At 44.0% G+C, this 19,373-nt stretch overlaps 1 protein-coding gene across 1 annotated transcript; it reads left to right on the forward strand.

The window, feature by feature from the left end:
• The first annotated feature begins 4,275 nt into the window (after positions 1-4,275).
• LOC120915746 (pancreatic secretory granule membrane major glycoprotein GP2-like) lies at positions 4,276-18,907 on the forward strand. The gene is made up of 10 exons (XM_040326518.1): positions 4,276-4,460; positions 5,493-5,552; positions 6,520-6,627; positions 9,407-9,621; positions 9,857-10,011; positions 10,973-11,212; positions 15,531-15,687; positions 17,302-17,374; positions 17,882-17,920; positions 18,438-18,907. Exons 2-10 carry the CDS (start codon positions 5,507-5,509, stop codon positions 18,500-18,502), a joined length of 1,098 nt encoding a protein of 365 aa, XP_040182452.1. The 5' UTR covers positions 4,276-4,460; positions 5,493-5,506; the 3' UTR covers positions 18,503-18,907.
• Positions 18,908-19,373: the final 466 nt, after the last annotated feature.

Raw genomic sequence — 19,373 nt, forward strand, 5'->3', positions numbered from 1 at the left:
GTCATAGAGGCATCAAGCCAAGTGCAAAAGCCCCCCTGACCTGCAATCCCATCTGCCCCTGGAGTAGTGGAAAGTTACAGAAAGATGACAAAATGAAAGTACAAACAGTAACGACAAAATACGTTTTACATGTCTGTCCAATGTACCAATGTTTCTCTGATCGTTTCTATTGTCTATCAAGGTGGAGGGTTCATGAAGAAAACTATTGATTTTCTCCTTCCCTATGAAGAGGACATTTCATATGTAAAAACATCAGAACTATTGCTCCAAAATGTTTTTCCGAAGGATTAAAGTCTATGTAAATGCATCGATGTTTTGGGTAGAGTGGTGAGGGATTAGAACCTCTGTCAGGTTTTTATTGCTGTAAGAATCCATAACATCTCAGAAAACAATACTATACTTTAAAACACAAACAGACCAATCTAGAGTGTTTTTAGGTAGACGCCTTCCATTCCATTCTATTGTGTCACCTGTCTGAGGGAAGGGCGATTTCAAGAATTCCTTTTACGTAGAATATCTATGTAATACTCACCGGGGGTAGAGTGTATTTCTAGAATTCTAAAATTCTTAATAACACCAAGAGCTAGAAGAAATACCATTTGGTACGGAAATGCGGGCAGCGGAATGGGTAAACTGAATGTGAGTACATAGAAAGATTTGAACTTAAACTGGTATTAAACCCAAAAATGTATTATAATGCAGCTTACCGGTCATCATATCAGCCTTTTTCAACCAGGGGTGAGATCTCTTCAGGGGTGCCTTGGCAAAATGCCTACAAATTGGCCAAAAACAGATGTTGGGTGGATGAAGACTACCTTTTAGTTACACAAAGCAGCATTATGACCAGGGTCAGCACTTCCACTAGGCAAACTAGGCAGCCGCCAAGGGTGCACTGCTCTCTAGGGGGTGCTGCCACAGCCACTGACTTCCCCTCTATCCTGGCCAGGGAACACGAGGGACTAAAGAATGTCCGGCGGGCACAGCTGTTGAAGCACAGGAGGACAGTGGGGAGTCGGATGAGGCAGGCACAGCTGAGGAGCAGAAGAAGGACAATGGGGAGCCGGACGGGACAAGGCGGGCACAGCTGAGGAGGCGAAGGAGGACAGCAGGGAGCCAGGCAGGACAAGGCGGGCACAGCTGAGGAGGCAGAGGAGGACAGTGGGGAGCCGGACAGGACAAGGCGGGCACAGCTGAGGAGGCGAAGGAGGACAGCAGGGAGCCAGGCAGGACAAGGCGGGCACAGCTGAGGAGGCAGAGGAGGACAGTGGGGAGCCGGACAGGACAAGGCGGGCACAGCTGAGGAGGCGAAGGAGGACAGTAGGGAGCTGGATGGGACAAGGTGGTGCACAGCTGAGGAGGCAGAGGAGGACAGTGGGGAGCCAGACAGGACAAGGCGGGCACAGCTGAGTTGGCAGAGGAGGACAGAGCCAGACGGGACAAGGAGGACACAGCTAAGGAGGCGGAGGACGACAGTGGGGAGCAAAATGGGACGAGGCAGGCACAGCTGAGGAGGAGGTCTCCAGACATTGGCAAACTATCCACCCATTACCCCAAGACCATTCCAGGAACATGTGCAATGGGAATATTGACATTGGCTTACCCAACAGCCCCGGTATTGGCCATTCTAGCCCTGATAGAATTCAGTGCATTTCTCCCGGGCACATCTACACATAATTGGTCAGGATGACAATGATGGGAAAATAACTACATTGTAACACATTTGTGTATCATAGTAATTCTAATCACCCTACATCAGTGGTTCTCAACCTGGGGGTCGGGACCCCCTTGGGGGTCAAATGACAATTTGCCAGGGGTCACCAAATCCTGGGCTGTTCAGGAAGTCTGCAGCACTCTCAGCCTTTTCACAGCCATCCAGCAGGTCTGTCCCTGGAGCCTGTGGCCGCCCAGCTGGGCTGCTCCTGGAGCCCTTGCCTGCCCATTCAGCTCACAGCATGTCTTTGGGGCAGAGACTAGAGGTCAGCTGACTGGTGAGAAATGTGAAGTGGGAGGGGCTGGAGGAGACCCTATCTCCTGATTTCAGCATAGGTGTCACTGCTGCGAGACACCACAGAGCTGGCGACAAATTGAGTAACACTACCTGTGATTACAGTTGCCACTTAAAGTTCCCACTACAGTTCTCAGATCAGCAGATGATCTTGATCAAGAGCATCTAAGCTGGCTGATCAGAACTCCCCACTGCCAGCACCCCCCCCCCAAGGAGTAATGCCGCGTACACGCGGTCGTTTTTCGTCATGAAAAAAAATGACATTTCTTAAAACGTCATTTAAGATCATTGGCCCAGATTCAGTAAGCAATTGCGCCTGCATAACCATAGTTGCTGACTTGCGCCGGCGTAACGAGTTCTCCTGATTCAGAGAACTCTACGCCGACTGCAGCCTAAAATCTGCGTGGCATAAGGCTCTTATGCTACGCAGATTTTAGGCTGCATTCTTGCGATGACCGCTAGGGGGCGTTCCCATTGTGGTCAGCGTATAGTATGCAAATTCACAATGTTGCGCGCCCCCTGCGTACGCAAGTTACGTCGTTTCCGTACGGCGTGTTTAGCGTAAGGCTGCCCCTTCTAATAGCAGGGGCAGCCAATGCTAAACTATACCCGGCGTTCCCGCGTCGCGACGTTCGAATTTTACAACGTTTGCGTAAGTGAATCGTGAATGGCGCTGGACGGCATTCACGTTCACTTTGAAGCAAATGACGTCCTTGCGACGTCATTTGCCGCAATGCACGTCGGGAAAGTTTCCCGACGGAGCATGCACTCTACGCTCGGCGCGGGAGCGCGCCTAATTTAAATGATTCCCGCCTCCGGCGGGATCATTTACACTGCGCGCGCTTACGCCGGGCAATTTTGCCGGCGCGCCCTCGCAATTTACGGAGCTACTGCTCCGTGAATCGAGGGCAGCGCAAAATATTTGCGGGGGCGCAGGGCAAAATCGTTGCCCTGCGCCTCAGCAAATAGAGCGCAATTCTTTCTGAATCCGGGCCATTGTGTGTGGGCTTCACATCGTTTTTCGGCTTCTGAAAAATTTCGTTTTTCGGCTTGTAAAAAATGATCTTGTGTGGGCTAAAACGACGTTTTAAACCCGCTCATGCCCGGAAGCCAGTTATGAGACAGGAGCGCTCATTCTGGTAAAACTACCGTTCATAATGGAGTAAGCACATTCATCACGCTGTAACAGACAGAAAAGCGCAAATCGTCTTTTACCAACACGGAATCAGCTAAAAGCAGCCCAAAGGCGAATGGAACTTTCCCTTTATAGTGCCGTCGTACGTGTTGTACGCCACCGCGCTTTGCTAGATCATTTTTTAAAAACGATGGTGTGTGGGCAACGTCGTTTTTAATGATGAAGTTGGAAAAACGTTGTTTTTTTTCATGATGAAAAATGTCTTTTTTTTTTATGCCGAAAAACGACCGTGTGTACGCGGCATAAGAGAAGGAATACAAGTAGAGAATACATGGAAGGGAGAGGAAAAGAGGGAGAGGAACAAAGAAAAAAAGGGAGAGAAAGAATAAGAGAAAGAACAGGAAAGATGACTAGAGAGAGGCATTGGGGGACAAGAAAGATAGAGAGATAAAAGTGAAAGAAAGGAGAATATAGAGAGTGGTACATCCTAAAATGTACCAGAGGGGGTTTTAATACTGTACGAGTGTAAGGGACTTGGGGGATCCCTAAATGTCCGTGGGTTAGGGGCGCAAATTACTTGTCTGGCCTTAGGTGCTGAAAACCCACGCTACAAAAAATTCTACTGTTAGGGGTCCCCACAACTTGGAAAATATATCAAGGGGTCACGGCACTAGAAAGGTTGAGAACCACTGCCCTACATAGATGTAGCTGGTCAGGTATCTGGCACCATCACCATTACGATATGAAATCTATTTCTGATACAATAAAACTTGTTGTTTTTGTGCATTTTGTTCTTGTTAATATATTTTGGGCGCTGTAAAAAAATCTCCAAAATGGAAGAAACGTCTATAATTGGGTTTTAAACACGTATGTAAAATAGTTGAAAGATTAATTTCGTAACAGAACAAGGTGACATTTTCATCAGCTATAAATATGAAATGCCTCCAGAAAAATACATCAGTCTGTGACGATGGCTTTAAAGTTAAACCGTGACAGCCCGGGGGCCAAGTCCTGCCTGGGTGAGGCCCATTTACTCCAACGTCACGGTATCTCCACCTTCTAGTTTCTACGTAAGACAGACGCTCTGCATTCCATCTGGACCAATGAGTATATAAGTAGCTGAGAGATCGGTAATTGTACACACAACCTCCACCTCTACCCAACTGTCTTTCCTGAAGGTGACGAAACTCAACTGACAACTGACTTTGCTCACTTGTTGGAAGAACATCGAGTTGTTGGAAGAACATCGAGTTGTTGGAAGAACATCGAGTTGTTGGAAGCCTCTTGCAGCCCCGGAACATTTCCACCCCACATTTGTCGGTGAGTAGAAATCTTTGACTTCTAAGTAATTTATAGCTCATGGCAAGCAATCAGGATAAATTATAATTTTCCAAAGCTGCCCTTATACATTACAATCTGATTGTCTCCTTTAGGGAGGGAATATCATGAGAGAATGATGGAGGCGGCCATTGGTGGCTCTTCATTTTGGGATTGCTGGTTGGCTGGTTATCATGATCATTCTTTGGCTTCATTGCTCTCTGAGTTGCTGCCTTTGTAATATGTTTGATATAATTTAATATAAGGACTTATTTTACTATCCAATCAATTGTTGGAAGTTTTAATGGACATTGAACAGTCAACGTGTGTGTGGTGAGCTTTAGATTTACCAAAACCATGTTATTTTGGGTTTTACTGCATTGCATTACAGGTTAAAAAATTATTGTTTGTTTGTTGTTATAAATGAATATATGCAATAACATTTATATTTATTTGTTCATATCTATCTATCTATATCGATAGATAGATAGATAGATAGATAGATAGATAGATAGATAGATAGATAGATAGATAGATAGATAGATAGATAGATAGATAGATAGATATGAATAAATATATATAAATAAATGTTATTGCATATATTCATTTATAACTACAAACAAACAATAATTTTCAAACCTGTAATGCATAGATAGATATAGATCTGTATCTATCTATCTATCTATCTATCTATCTATCTATCTATCTATCTATATCTATATATAGATATATCTATATCTATATCTATAGATATAGATATATATATATAGAGATATATATATATTTTCCTGATCAAAAATTGTCTAATGTGTTACACATATGAATATTGTAACATATAGATGTTTGTTTGAATTTTTTATTTTATTTTTGTATTTATTTTGTTTTATTTTGACTGTATAAAACGAATAATAAAATTATGCGAAACTCTGTAGGGCTTTTTCTTTTATTATTATTATGATTAATATTATTATTATTTATTTATTTTTGCTAAATTGCAAACAGAAATTAGTCGCTCATATAGAATATATTTTCTAGGGTCCCTGATCACCATGAAGACAACACTACTGCTCTCTGTACTGTGCGCTGTCATGGCGGGTGAGTGACGTTTGTCTCCTTTTATCCTTTAATAACACATCTGTAATTCAGAGACAGCGATCCTTCCCCAGAAATTGGAGGGTACAATCGGGGAGGGGCACAAGTTATAACAAAATTAATTAAGAATTAAAGCGGGGGTTCACCCAACAAAAAATTTCTAACATTACATTGAGCCGAGTTGTGATAATGACATTATCCTGACCTTTTTAATTTTATTGCCGTACATATCGTTTTATCTATATTTTCACCGTGGCTTCCGGGTATGTAATCTGCGGGACTGGGCATTCCTAATTGATTGACATGCTTCCGACCGGCGCATACAGCGCGTCACGAGTTGCCGAAAGAAGCCGGACTGCGAGTCGGCTCTATACGGCGGCTGCGCACTGACGTTCGGCTTCTTTCAGGAACTTGTGACGCGCTGTATGCGCCGGTCGGAAGCATGTCCCGCAGATTACATACCCGGAACCCGCGGTGAAAATATAGATAAAACGGTATGTACGGCAATCAAATTAAAAAGGTCAGCATAATGTCATTATCACAACTCGGCTCAATGTAATGTTAGAATTTTTTTTTTTGGGTGAACCCCCGCTTTTAGGGAAACCCTGTATGTCTGCTAAATAGCAGTGTGGATTGCCTGCAGGTGCGGGAATATGTGCGATTTACACACGTTCCCACACCCGCATGTATGTGACTCTTATTCATGAACACGGGGGGATACAACACAGGGGAAGAGTGCTGAGGAACACTTTGTTTATGAATTGTAACACTTTTGAAACATTTGGATACAAGTTGTAGAAGTTTGACACAAATTGGATTGTTGTGGAACACTTTGAAAGAAACCGGAGATTATCACTGATTTATTTATTTTTATCCTTGTGTTACATTCTAGTTGGATTTGAGATCTGTTTAGACTTCCACACAGGAACACGGGATGTAATTTAATGTTTTATTTTTTCTGTCTCTCCAGCGGCCGCGTCTCAATCTTGTGGAAGTGTTACCTGTGCTACTGATGAGATTTGTAACAATAGTACTAATACCTGCCAGTGCAATTCAACTTTCTACACATTTACACCAGGTATGGTATACTATAATAAAATGTTTACAATGGATCTCATGCCTTTTACAACCAAATATTGCTTTTTCCCATAAACCATATGAGGTCCATGTAACATACATAGGACATAGTGGGAAAGTGTAATGGCCCGTTCACACTTGGCTGTTAAATTAACCAGCAATGGAGCACCCCGGTGTGACCATCAATGTAAGGGGGACACTACACTGATCATCAATGTAAGGGGGCACTACACTGATCATCAATGTAAGGGGACACTACACTGATCATCAATGTAAGGGGGCACTACACTGATCATCAATGTAAGGGGGACACTACACTGATCATCAATGTAAGGGGGACACTACACTGATCATCAATGTAAGGGGGCACTACACTGATCATCAATGTAAGGGGGACACTACACTGATCATCAATGTAAGGGGGGGCACTACACTGATCATCAATGTAAGGGGACACTACACTGATCATCAATGTAAGGGGACACTACACTGATCATCAATGTAAGGGGACACTACACTGATCATCAATGTAAGGGGACACTACACTGATCATGAATGTAAGGGGACACTACACTGATCATCAATGTAAGGGGGACACTACACTGATCATCAATGTAAGGGGACACTACACTGATCATCAATGTAAGGGGGACACTACACTGATCATCAATGTAAGGGGGGCACTACACTGATCATCAATGTAAGGGGGACACTACACTGATCATCAATGTAAGGGGGGCACTACACTGATCATCAATGTAAGGGGACACTACACTGATCATCAATGTAAGGGGAACACTACACTGATCATGAATGTAAGGGGACACTACACTGATCATCAATGTAAGGGGGACACTACACTGATCATCAATGTAAGGGGACACTACACTGACCATCAATGTAAGGGGGCACTACACTGATCATCAATGTAAGGGGACACTACACTGATCATCAATATAAGGGGACACTACACTGATCATCAATGTAAGGGGACACTACACTGATCACCAATGTAAGGGGACACTACACTGATCATCAATGTAAGGGGGACACTACACTGATCATCAATGTAAGGGGACACTACACTGATCATCAATGTAAGGGGACACTACACTGATCATGAATGTAAGGGGGATACTACACTGATCATCAATGTAAGGGGACACTACACTGATCATCAATGTAAGGGGGACACTACACTGATCATCAATGTAAGGGGACACTACACTGACCATCAATGTAAGGGGGACACTACACTGATCATCAATGTAAGGGGGCACTACACTGATCATCAATGTAAGGGGGACACTACACTGATCATCAATGTAAGGGGGACACTACACTGATCATCAATGTAAGGGGACACTACACTGACCATCAATGTAAGGGGGCACTACACTGATCATCAATGTAACGGGACACTACACTGATCATCAATGTAAGGGGGCACTACACTGATCATCAATGTAAGAGGACACTACACTGATCATCAATGTAAGGGGGACACTACACTGATCATCAATGTAAGGGGGACACTACACTGATCATCAATGTAAGGGGACACTACACTGACCATCAATGTAAGGGGGACACTACACTAATCATCAATGTAAGGGGACACTACACTGATCATCAATGTAAGGGGGACACTACACTGATCATCAATGTAAGGGGGCACTACACTGATCATCAATGTAACGGGACACTACACTGATCATCAATGTAAGGGGGCACTACACTGATCATCAATGTAAGGGGGACACTACACTGATCATCAATGTAAGGGGACACTACACTGATCATCAATGTAAGGGGGACACTACACTGATCATCAATGTAAGGGGGACACTACACTGATCATCAATGTAAGGGGGACACTACACTGATCATCAATGTAAGGGGGACACTACACTGATCATCAATGTAAGGGGGACACTACACTGATCATCAATGTAAGGGGACACTACACTGATCATCAATGTATGGGGACACTACACTGATCATCAATGTAAGGGGACACTACACTGATCATCAATGTAAGGGGACACTACACTGATCATCAATGTAAGGGGGACACTACACTGACCATCAATGTAAGGGGACACTACACTGATCATCAATGTAAGGGGGCACTACACTGATCATCAATGTAAGGGGACACTACACTGATCATCAATGTAAGGGGGACACTACACTGATCATCAATGTAAGGGGGACACTACACTGACCTTCAATGTAAGGGGACACTACACTGATCATCAATGTAAGGGGACACTACACTGATCATCAATGTAAGGGGACACTACACTGATCATCAATGTAAGGGGACACTACACTGATCATCAATGTAAGGGGACACTACACTGATCATCAATGTAAGGGGGCACTACACTGATCATCAATGTAAGGGGACACTACACTGATCATCAATGTAAGGGGGACACTACACTGATCATCAATGTAAGGGACACTACACTGACCATCAATGTAAGGGGACACTACACTGATCATCAATGTAAGGGACACTACACTGACCATCAATGTAAGGGGACACTACACTGACCATCAATGTAAGGGGACACTACACTGACCACCAACAGTCAATGTTCTGTATGTAAACTGGAAGTTTAATTTGTATTTAAATCTTAGCCTCTATGACAGCTTTCTCCCCAGTCCCTGGTCACAAGTGGGAATATATAGAAAACCCCAATAGTGTGTAATGTACATCAATCATGTCACCTTCTCATCTCAGAAATATTGAATGAATTTTCTCTTTTCAGGAAGCCTTCCATCTCCAAATTTTAATTGTACCGGAGCAATGTTCAATATACAAGTGTCAAAATGTTGGTTGGAAGAACAAGGTTATAATACGTCTGATATCAGGCTGAACGGCACCGACCCCAAGTGTTTCGCAGTAAATCAGAATGTGAATGGAATATCGGAGATGATCCTTCAGCGTCCATTGGTGACCTCTGACTGTAACACGGTTCCTGCGGTAAGTTCTCCTGACACCGTCTGACTGTTTGTTATACAAGAGAAGTAAAAACAGATACAATAAAGTCTGTATAGACATAAATGTGATCATTTAGGGTTTGAGTAGAATAGAGAAGGTGTAGAACCCTTGTCATGTCTGTATTGTTGTCTTTTCCCCCAGAAGACTGTTTCCTCTTTTTTTTTTTTTTTTTTTTAAGAAATGTTGTAAGAAAATAAATTTCTTCCTCTCTCTACAGATGAATGCGACCCATGTCATGTACACAAACCAGCTGTATATTTTTGGCAAGACGGACCCAATCAGAATAACAAATGACGTCGTCATGAATATTTCCTGCTCTTACCCGCTGAATATGAATGTTGCTCTTAATGTGACATTGCACCCAATAATTGGGTAAGTAAGGTTAAGTACTTTCAGGAATTCATGCTGGCTATCTCTTATAATATTGCATTCTAGAATCTACTCTCGAATCTTCCCTACAGTAGGTTTTAAACTCACAGGTCTGTAGTTACTGGTTGAAGACCTCAATGCCCTTTTAAACAAAGGCACTAAACTAAGCTTGTACCAAGCTTCAATAGAAACAAAAGCTTAAATATAACTGAGCTCAACTCTCTGAGGACACATGGGTGTATATATATCTATATATATATCTTTATAGATATATATATAGATCTATATAGATAGATATACGTTTATATAGATAGATCTATCTACTGTATATAGGTAGATAGATATTATCTGTATAGATTATCAAATCAAATCTTATAAGGTTGTCTAACATGTCAGCATTGCACAATCTTAAAGAATCCATAAAAGAAAAATCATATAGAAACATATACATTCACTCTCTATTAGAGAGAAAAATGGAAATTCCCCATAGGGTGGAATTTTAAACGGCAACAACACTACCAAAAATGATGTAAAACCGTTGTTTATCAAGACATATAAAATATGATTCAGGGTTTAGGGTTGGGGTAATATGTCCGGGGCTTAGAGAGGCTGTACCACGCCAGCTGATAGCAGGCAATCTGGGTGACAAGAGAGTAAGTAAGTGCGCCCCTGTGACCCACAAGAGAAGTATGGACAAAAAATGCTTTTGGTGTACTTCTCTCAAATTATTTTATTTTTTATTTTTATAACTATTCATTTTATACCATTGTGGTGCATTTGAAATTGTATATCGGCTTCATTGCTTCCATTCGTATACACAGAGCCGATGAAGATATCTAATAGGTTTGCTCTTTATCCTCAGTGCAAAAAAATGTCAGTTCTCTGTCTAACATTATTGATGAATGACCACATACCTGCAAGGGTTTCTAGGTAGGTAACCTTCTGTTGTGTATCTATTTTCCAGGACCACAGAAATAACCGGCCCTTCAGGAAATGGAAGTTATACAGCCGTAATGCTGGCCTTTAAAGAGAACACATATACCACCCCTCTCTCCGACTCCGACACCCTGACAGTGGAAGATCCTATTTACCTTTCAGTGAGAGTATCAGATCTGGATGCCAACGCCTTCAAACTCAAAGTGGTGAATATTTATGCCTCTCCTACCAATTCAAGCAACCAAAAGTACTATCTTCTTGAGAACGGGTAAGTACACAGGGCACTGGGTTAGCAGTTCTGTGTGTTCTTTGTACACTTTGACTGCAGAAATAATGTGCCCTTCTGTTTCCTTCCCTATACTGTGCCCTTCTGCTTCCCTCCCTATACTGCGCCCTTCTGCTTCCCTCCCTATAATGCGCCCTTCTGCTTCCCTCCCTATACTGTGCCCTTCTGCTTCCCTCCCTATACTGTGCCCTTCTGCTTCCCCCCTATACTGTGCCCTTCTGCTTCCCTTCCTATACTGTGCCCTCCTGCTTCCCTCCCTATACTGCACCCTTCTGCTTCCCTCCCGATAATGTGCCCTTCTGCTTCCCTTCCTATACTGTGCCCTTCTGCTTCCCTCCCTATACTGTGCCCTTCTGCTTCCCTCCCTATACTGTGCCCTTCTGCTTCCCTCCCTATAATGTGCCCTTTTGCTTCCCTCCCTATACTGTGCCCTTCTACTTCCCTCCGTATAATGTGCCCTTCTGCTTCCCTTCCTATACCAGATATCTTTTCTAACCCCGGTGTAAAGTAGTGTGAATCTATTAATGGCATTAGTGGTGAATTAAAATCCCATTTTTCCCTCTTATGAACTTTATCCCATATTTTTATAGCATAACGAGTGATGCTATGTGATTGTCTACCTAACTCCCTATATTTATCTGGGATCCAGATGATGCTCCCTAAAAGGGCATTGCTCATCTGAGATTCCATGCTTACCCACCTTTTTTGCTTAGTGTCTCTAATCCAATCTATCACTCTTGTGAGAATTACTGCTTCATAGTAACCTCTTATATCTGGTGCTCCCCATCCCCCTTGTGTCTTATTTTTTTTCAACGTTGCCCAGCTAATACGAGCTTTTTTACCCTGCCAAACAAAATTTAATATGATCGTTTGTAAAGTCTTAAAGAACTTCTGGGGTAGAGCTATCGGTAGCATCTGTATCTTATACATGATTTTGGGCAAGATCACCATCTTAAATATATTCATTCTCCCACCCCAGGATATCTGTCCTGTAGTAAGTCTGCTAAGTTCTGTTTTGATATCTTCCAACATAGGAACAAAATTTACTTTATATATCCTCTCTTTAGAGATTGCTATTTTTACCCCTAAATATTTTATTTCTTTTTTCCTCCCTATACTGTGCCCTTCTGCTTCCCTCCCTATACTGTGCCCTTCTGCTTCCCTCCCTATACTGTGCCCTTCTGCTTCCCTCCCTATACTGTGCCCTTCTGCTCCCCTCCCTACAATGTGCCCTTCTGCTTCCCTCCCAATACTGTGTCCTTCTGCTTCCCTCCCTATACTGTGCCCTTCTGCTTCCCTCCCTATACTGTGCCCTTCTGCTTCCCTTCCTATACTGTGCCCTTCTGCTTCCCTCCCTATACTGTGCCCTTCTGCTTCCTTCCCTATACTGTGCCCTTCTGCTTCCTTCCCTATACTGTGCCCTTCTGCTTCCCTCCCTATACTGTGCCCTTCTGCTTCCCTTCCTATACTGTGCCCTTCTGCTTCCCTCCCTATACTGTGCCCTTCTGCTTCCCCCCTATACTGTGCCCTTCTGCTTCCCTTCCTATACTGTGCCCTCCTGCTTCCCTCCCTATACTGCACCCTTCTGCTTCCCTCCCGATAATGGGCCCTTCTGCTTCCCTTCCTATACTGTGCCCTTCTGCTTCCCTCCCTATACTGTGCCCTTCTGCTTCCCTCCCTATACTGTGCCCTTCTGCTTCCCTCCCTATAATGTGCCCTTTTGCTTCCCTCCCTATACTGTGCCCTTCTACTTCCCTCCCTATAATGTGGCCTTCTGCTTCCCTCCCTATACTGTGCCCTTCTGCTTCCCTCCCTATACTGCGCCATTCTGCTTCCCTCCCTATACTGTGCCATTCTGCTTCCCTCCCTATAATGTGCCCTTCTGCTTCCCTCCCTATACTGTGCCCTTCTGCTTCCCTCCCTATAATGTGCCCTTCTGCTTCCCTTCCTATACTGTGCCCTTCTGCTTCCCTCCCTATACTGTGCCACTCTGCTTCCCTCCCTATACTGTGCCCTTCTGCTTCCCTCCCTATACTGTGCCATTCTGCTTCCCTCCCTATACTGTGCCCTTCTGCTTCCCTTCCTATACTGTGCCCTTCTGCTTCCCTCCCTATACTGTGCCCTTCTGCTTCCCTTCCTATACTGTGCCCTTCTGCTTCCCTTCCTATACTGTGCCCTTCTGCTTCCCTCCCTATACTGTGCCCTTCTGCTTCCCTCCCTATACTGTGCCCTTCTGCTTCCCTCCCTATACTGTGCCCTTCTGCTTCCCTCCCTATACTGTGCCCTTCTGCTCCCCTCCCTACAATGTGCCCTTCTGCTTCCCTCCCTATACTGTGTCCTTCTGCTTCCCTCCCTATACTGTGCCCTTCTGCTTCCCTCCCTATACTGTGCCCTTCTGCTTCCCTTCCTATACTGTGCCCTTCTGCTTCCCTCCCTATACTGTGCCCTTCTGCTTCCTTCCCTATACTGTGCCCTTCTGCTTCCTTCCCTATACTGTGCCCTTCTGCTTCCCTCCCTATACTGTGCCCTTCTGCTTCCCTTCCTATACTGTGCCCTTCTGCTTCCCTCCCTATACTGTGCCCTTCTGCTTCCCCCCTATACTGTGCCCTTCTGCTTCCCTTCCTATACTGTGCCCTCCTGCTTCCCTCCCTATACTGCACCCTTCTGCTTCCCTCCCGATAATGGGCCCTTCTGCTTCCCTTCCTATACTGTGCCCTTCTGCTTCCCTCCCTATACTGTGCCCTTCTGCTTCCCTCCCTATACTGTGCCCTTCTGCTTCCCTCCCTATAATGTGCCCTTTTGCTTCCCTCCCTATACTGTGCCCTTCTACTTCCCTCCCTATAATGTGGCCTTCTGCTTCCCTCCCTATACTGTGCCCTTCTGCTTCCCTCCCTATACTGCGCCATTCTGCTTCCCTCCCTATACTGTGCCATTCTGCTTCCCTCCCTATAATGTGCCCTTCTGCTTCCCTCCCTATACTGTGCCCTTCTGCTTCCCTCCCTATAATGTGCCCTTCTGCTTCCCTTCCTATACTGTGCCCTTCTGCTTCCCTCCCTATACTGTGCCACTCTGCTTCCCTCCCTATACTGTGCCCTTCTGCTTCCCTCCCTATACTGTGCCATTCTGCTTCCCTCCCTATACTGTGCCCTTCTGCTTCCCTTCCTATACTGTGCCCTTCTGCTTCCCTCCCTATACTGTGCCCTTCTGCTTCCCTTCCTATACTGTGCCCTTCTGCTTCCCTTCCTATACTGTGCCCTTCTGCTTCCCTCCCTATACTGTGCCCTTCTGCTTCCCTCCCTATACTGTGCCCTTCTGCTTCCCTCCCTATACTGTGCCCTTCTGCTCCCCTCCCTACAATGTGCCCTTCTGCTTCCCTCCCTATACTGTGTCCTTCTGCTTCCCTCCCTATACTGTGCCCTTCTGCTTCCCTCCCTATACTGTGCCCTTCTGCTTCCCTTCCTATACTGTGCCCTTCTGCTTCCCTCCCTATACTGTGCCCTTCTGCTTCTTTCCCTATACTGTGCCCTTCTGCTTCCTTCCCTATACTGTGCCCTTCTGCTTCCCTCCCTATACTGTGCCCTTCTGCTTCCCTTCCTATACTGTGCCCTTCTGCTTCCCTCCCTATACTGTGCCTTTTGTGTTGATTAGCCTTTGATTCATGTCAATGTTTTCTTATTGTTTAAAATCAATTTAATTAAAAGTACTATGTTTTACTTCTATCAATGACTTATAAAGTGTAAATTGGGACTGGTTAGTAAGAGCCCCAGAGTGTTACCTTGCCCAGGGGCCCATTAAGCTATTAAGGCAGCCCATCAGGGGATCCAACCCTTTCCCACACTTTACATTAAATATAATATATTTGCATTTGCACCACCTGTTGACGGGCTGCATTCCTCAAGGCAGGACCAACACATTGGCAATCCATTGTTTCCAATAGGCCCAGTTCACAGCAATGTGTCGGTCGGCATTGGATGAAATACCTATGCAAAATTGATGTATTTCATTTGTCAATGCATTGAGAAAATCATGTAGGTGTGAGGAATTATGGGTCACAGCGCAGGTATACATTTCTTGTGTCCGGCAAAATAATTCCACCAATTACAATGTAAAATGTTCAGATATAATATACATATTAATAATGAAGACATGCCATGTATTGCCCATCTATAATATAAAGTATATAAATATATAAAATAAACACACCTCATATATTGATCACCTCTAATAGTATGTACCAGTATTGTGTTCTCATCATTAGATTACAGTAACTGAAAACTAATGAAAGGTTTTCTGTATCCAGGTGTCCATCAAGCCAAATTTCTTCTGACCAGCTAACAGTGGAAAGCAATGGAGTCGGCACTGAATCTCGATTTCTTATGAAAGTCTTTAAGATCACCAGTTCTAACACCGTCTATCTCTATGCCGATCTTGCACTCTGCACTACTGATTGTAATTCGGTAAGACTCACCACCATACACATAGAGGGTGTTCTGTGATTTCTGTGCCTGAAGGAGGAGGCAGGTTCTTTTTAGCCATACACACACATACTAGCACCAGTTTAGACAGGAGCCAAATATCCTACCTGCATGTCCTTGGAGGAAGCCAACACATGCAAACTCCATGCTGATAATGCCCTGGCTGGCATTCAAATTAAGGTCCCCGGTGCTACAAGACAAGAGTGCCAACTATCAAACTACTTTGCTGCCTCAATGTCCACAGTTGGCCTTGTAATCATTGCACGGCCTTATTAGGATGCTTGGAGGTGTTTATGGACTGAGAATTAAATATTGAAGATACCGTCTTCCCTCTTGTTTACCTGATCTGCTGCTACTAACCAAGCAGGTAGAACATTGCTGTGTGTAATGAGCACAGTTGCTGCTGAATTAATTGCCAACTCCACACAAAAATAGTGACTTAAATCATATGCTGGCTTCTGAAATTGAGATACCACCACCAGAATTCACAGTTCTGCCCATCTGCTGCAGCCATAACATGGGATGAGCTAGGGTGTGGTCCAAACCCAAGCCCATCCCTAATAAAGACAATTGGTACTTTCATACCCATCCCCATTAAAGACAATTGACGATTTAATTGGCCATCACTAACAAAGACAATTGGTGGTTTCATGCCCATCCCTAACAAAGACATTTGATGGTGTTGCACTCATTCCTAACATAAACAACTGATGGTGTCATACTGCCCCGATACAATGTAGAATAAATAGGTGATTGGGGAATATGGCTTAGAGCAGTGGTTCTCAATCTTCTAGCGCCGTGACCCCTTGATAAAATTTTCAAAGTTGTGGGGACCCATAACAGTAAAACTTTTTCCTTGTGTGGGTTGTCAGCACCCAAGGCAAGACAAGTAAGTTGCGCCCCCAAACACACAGACATTTTGCACTCCCTGAATCCCTTCCAGTATTAAAACCCCTATGGTACATTTTAGGCTGTACAACTCTTTCTCTTTGTTCTCCTTTCTTTCCCTTTTATCTCTCATTATTCAAATTTCTTGTTTTTTTTCCCCCCTTTCCTTATCTAGCCGTCGTTCTTGTTCTTTTTCTCGCTTTTCTTTCTTTCATCCCCCTCTTTTCCTCTATCTTCCATGTATTCTCTATTTTAATTCCTTCTCTTGCTCCTTGGTGGGGGGGGGGGATGAGTGGCAGTGCTAGCGGGGAATTGGAATGAGTGGCAATGCTAGGGGGAGTTCTGATCAGTCAAAAAGGTTGGGAGGGCGCTGTGGGCTTCAGGAACAGCACAGGATTCGGGGGCCCCTGGCAAATCATAATTCGACCCCCGAGGGGGTCCCGACCCCCAGGTTGAGAACCACTGGCTTAGAGAGACTGAAACCAATGTGGAGGGGAAATGAAAACTATTCCAGGGAAGCCTCACCATTGGAGTGATTGAAGAACCTGCTGTGCCCACATTCTCCACCGTTTCCTTTGTGGGGATTACACAGATAAAGGGACGTTGTGACTTTAGCATAACTGGGGTATTTCTTGGATACAATTTACAATTTCTTCATCGATTTCACTCGTCTAGAGTTTCTGTTGAATGACTTTTATTTCTTTACAGACCTGCAGCTCTCGATCCATATCACGTGATTCCCCGGACATTGCAGGAAGGGTCAGCATCTATTTGGATGCAGGTAATTAATCTCACGGTCACAGTTTTGTTACAGTCATTTTCTGTGTTCCTTCAGTCACATTTATTAAATCCCAACTCCAGACAAAATATTTATTTCCTTTTTTTGTTTTTTAATAATGCGGAAAAAGGGTTAAAGCTTCTGTCAATTTTCTGTCTTCGTTCCCTGTGGGGGGATATCCCTCACTTCCTGTTCTGTCGGACACCTGACCAGGAAGTAAGGAGAAACGTCCCAGAGGGGACAAAACCTGCAGAGGTTCTAACGCTTCTAATAAAAAAAATGTGTTTATTGCTCCATGTGTCCCGTATATTTACCAGACCAATAAGGGAGCAAATTGCCAATTTTTAGGGATTATTGTGAGTGATTACAAACGCTTTGACTTCTATGGAGATCACTACACAATTATTTCAGCCTACAGTGAATGTGAATATCATACGATATATCCAGAAGAATGAGTATCAGTCCGGTTGAGATCTCCAAATTAACAGATTTTTTTCTCTTTATTTCCAGCTGATACCAGTTACAATTTAGATACCAGTTCTGCCAGCGGTAAGTAATCTCTTACATTGAGAATTTTAATGGTTTAAAGTGATGTAGCTAAACATGTTCAACCCCTTTACAGCAACAATACCCTTGTATATGGGGGCCGGGCTGGTGGACCTCAACATCCAGCCCCTGCATTTCAGCATTTCCCCTTTGCTTACTGTCCCAATGACAATGGTTTTACCAGACAGAGTACAGTAGGGAAAGGTCAAAGTACCGATCAGCTTTTTTTGCTCTCTGGGTCCTTGTAGCAGATTTTCCCTCAATTCCTATCCAGTAAAACCATTGCCACCGTGACAGTAAATGAGGGTAAATCCCTCCAATGCCACCACGCTATGCAAAAGTTAAAAAAACAAATATTCTGGTTGGACATACACCTTAAATTCTCACAATGTCACAATCTGGTATAAAAGTTGGCTGATCACCAGATTGCAGCTACAATGAGAACATAGAACTGAACAGAAGATCTTCCATAGGAAGATGAAGCGGCTCCATTCCTAATATCTCCTGTGTGTTGTTCCAGGTTTCTCCATGCCTTGGACTTTGTCTGCTCTGATCTTCTCCTGGATCTTGATGAAACTGATGTAATCCCTCCGAGAACCGACCATCCCGACACCATGAGACTTTGTCATATCGTCGCCCCCAATGCTCTCAGCAGAGAGAAGTTATGAAGGAATCTTGTATCTAATTCTTTTTCTGTGGATGGTGTTGGCTGCATCATATATAACGCTTCCTAAGATCACCTTCCCGCGGGGCGTCCCGATTATCTCTCATTGTGTACAGTGCTGATACTCCGCTGTGCCTCCCGATTATCTCTCATTGTGTACAGTGCTGATACTCCGCTTTATACCTGAATTATTTATTATGTTGTATTTATTGTAAAGTAGGAATTGTTAATGAAGTAGACATTATGTATATATATTGTATCCCTGGAGAGCGCACCCTGTACTTTCTACTGTTCTTTCACATATAATAAACCGCAAAGTAATTTAATCCAAAGTGTTTCTTTGCCTTTATATTTAGTCATTGTAGGTGCTATGGTCAGGGGAAGGTGCCTCCTAAGGCATAAATAAATCCAAAAAACAGAATTTAATATATTGCAGCTCACCAGCCATTAGATGTGGTGGTCGCATTTTAGAGATCTCTATTGGTTGTGGAGTACAGAGGGTGAGGGGAACTTTGGGTAAGGAAAGATTTGTGCCTGGTGGAAAAGGGGGGGGCACAGTGATTTTTTATTTCTTTTTTTGCCTGTGTGTTACAGTTTTATATCCCAGAACCCTACATTATGTGTGCTATTTACTCCTGACCCCTGTACTCTGTGAACTTATTATCCCCCTGACCTCTTCACTCTGTGTATTACATACTCCTGACCTCTGTACTCTGTGTGGTATATACTCCCGACCCCGGACACTTCTTGTGGTATATACTCCTGACTAAGAATGAGGTTCAGGTTTGGGAC

This window comes from Rana temporaria, chromosome 10, assembly GCF_905171775.1.
Source record: "Rana temporaria chromosome 10, aRanTem1.1, whole genome shotgun sequence".
Taxonomy (NCBI): Eukaryota; Metazoa; Chordata; class Amphibia; order Anura; family Ranidae; genus Rana; species Rana temporaria.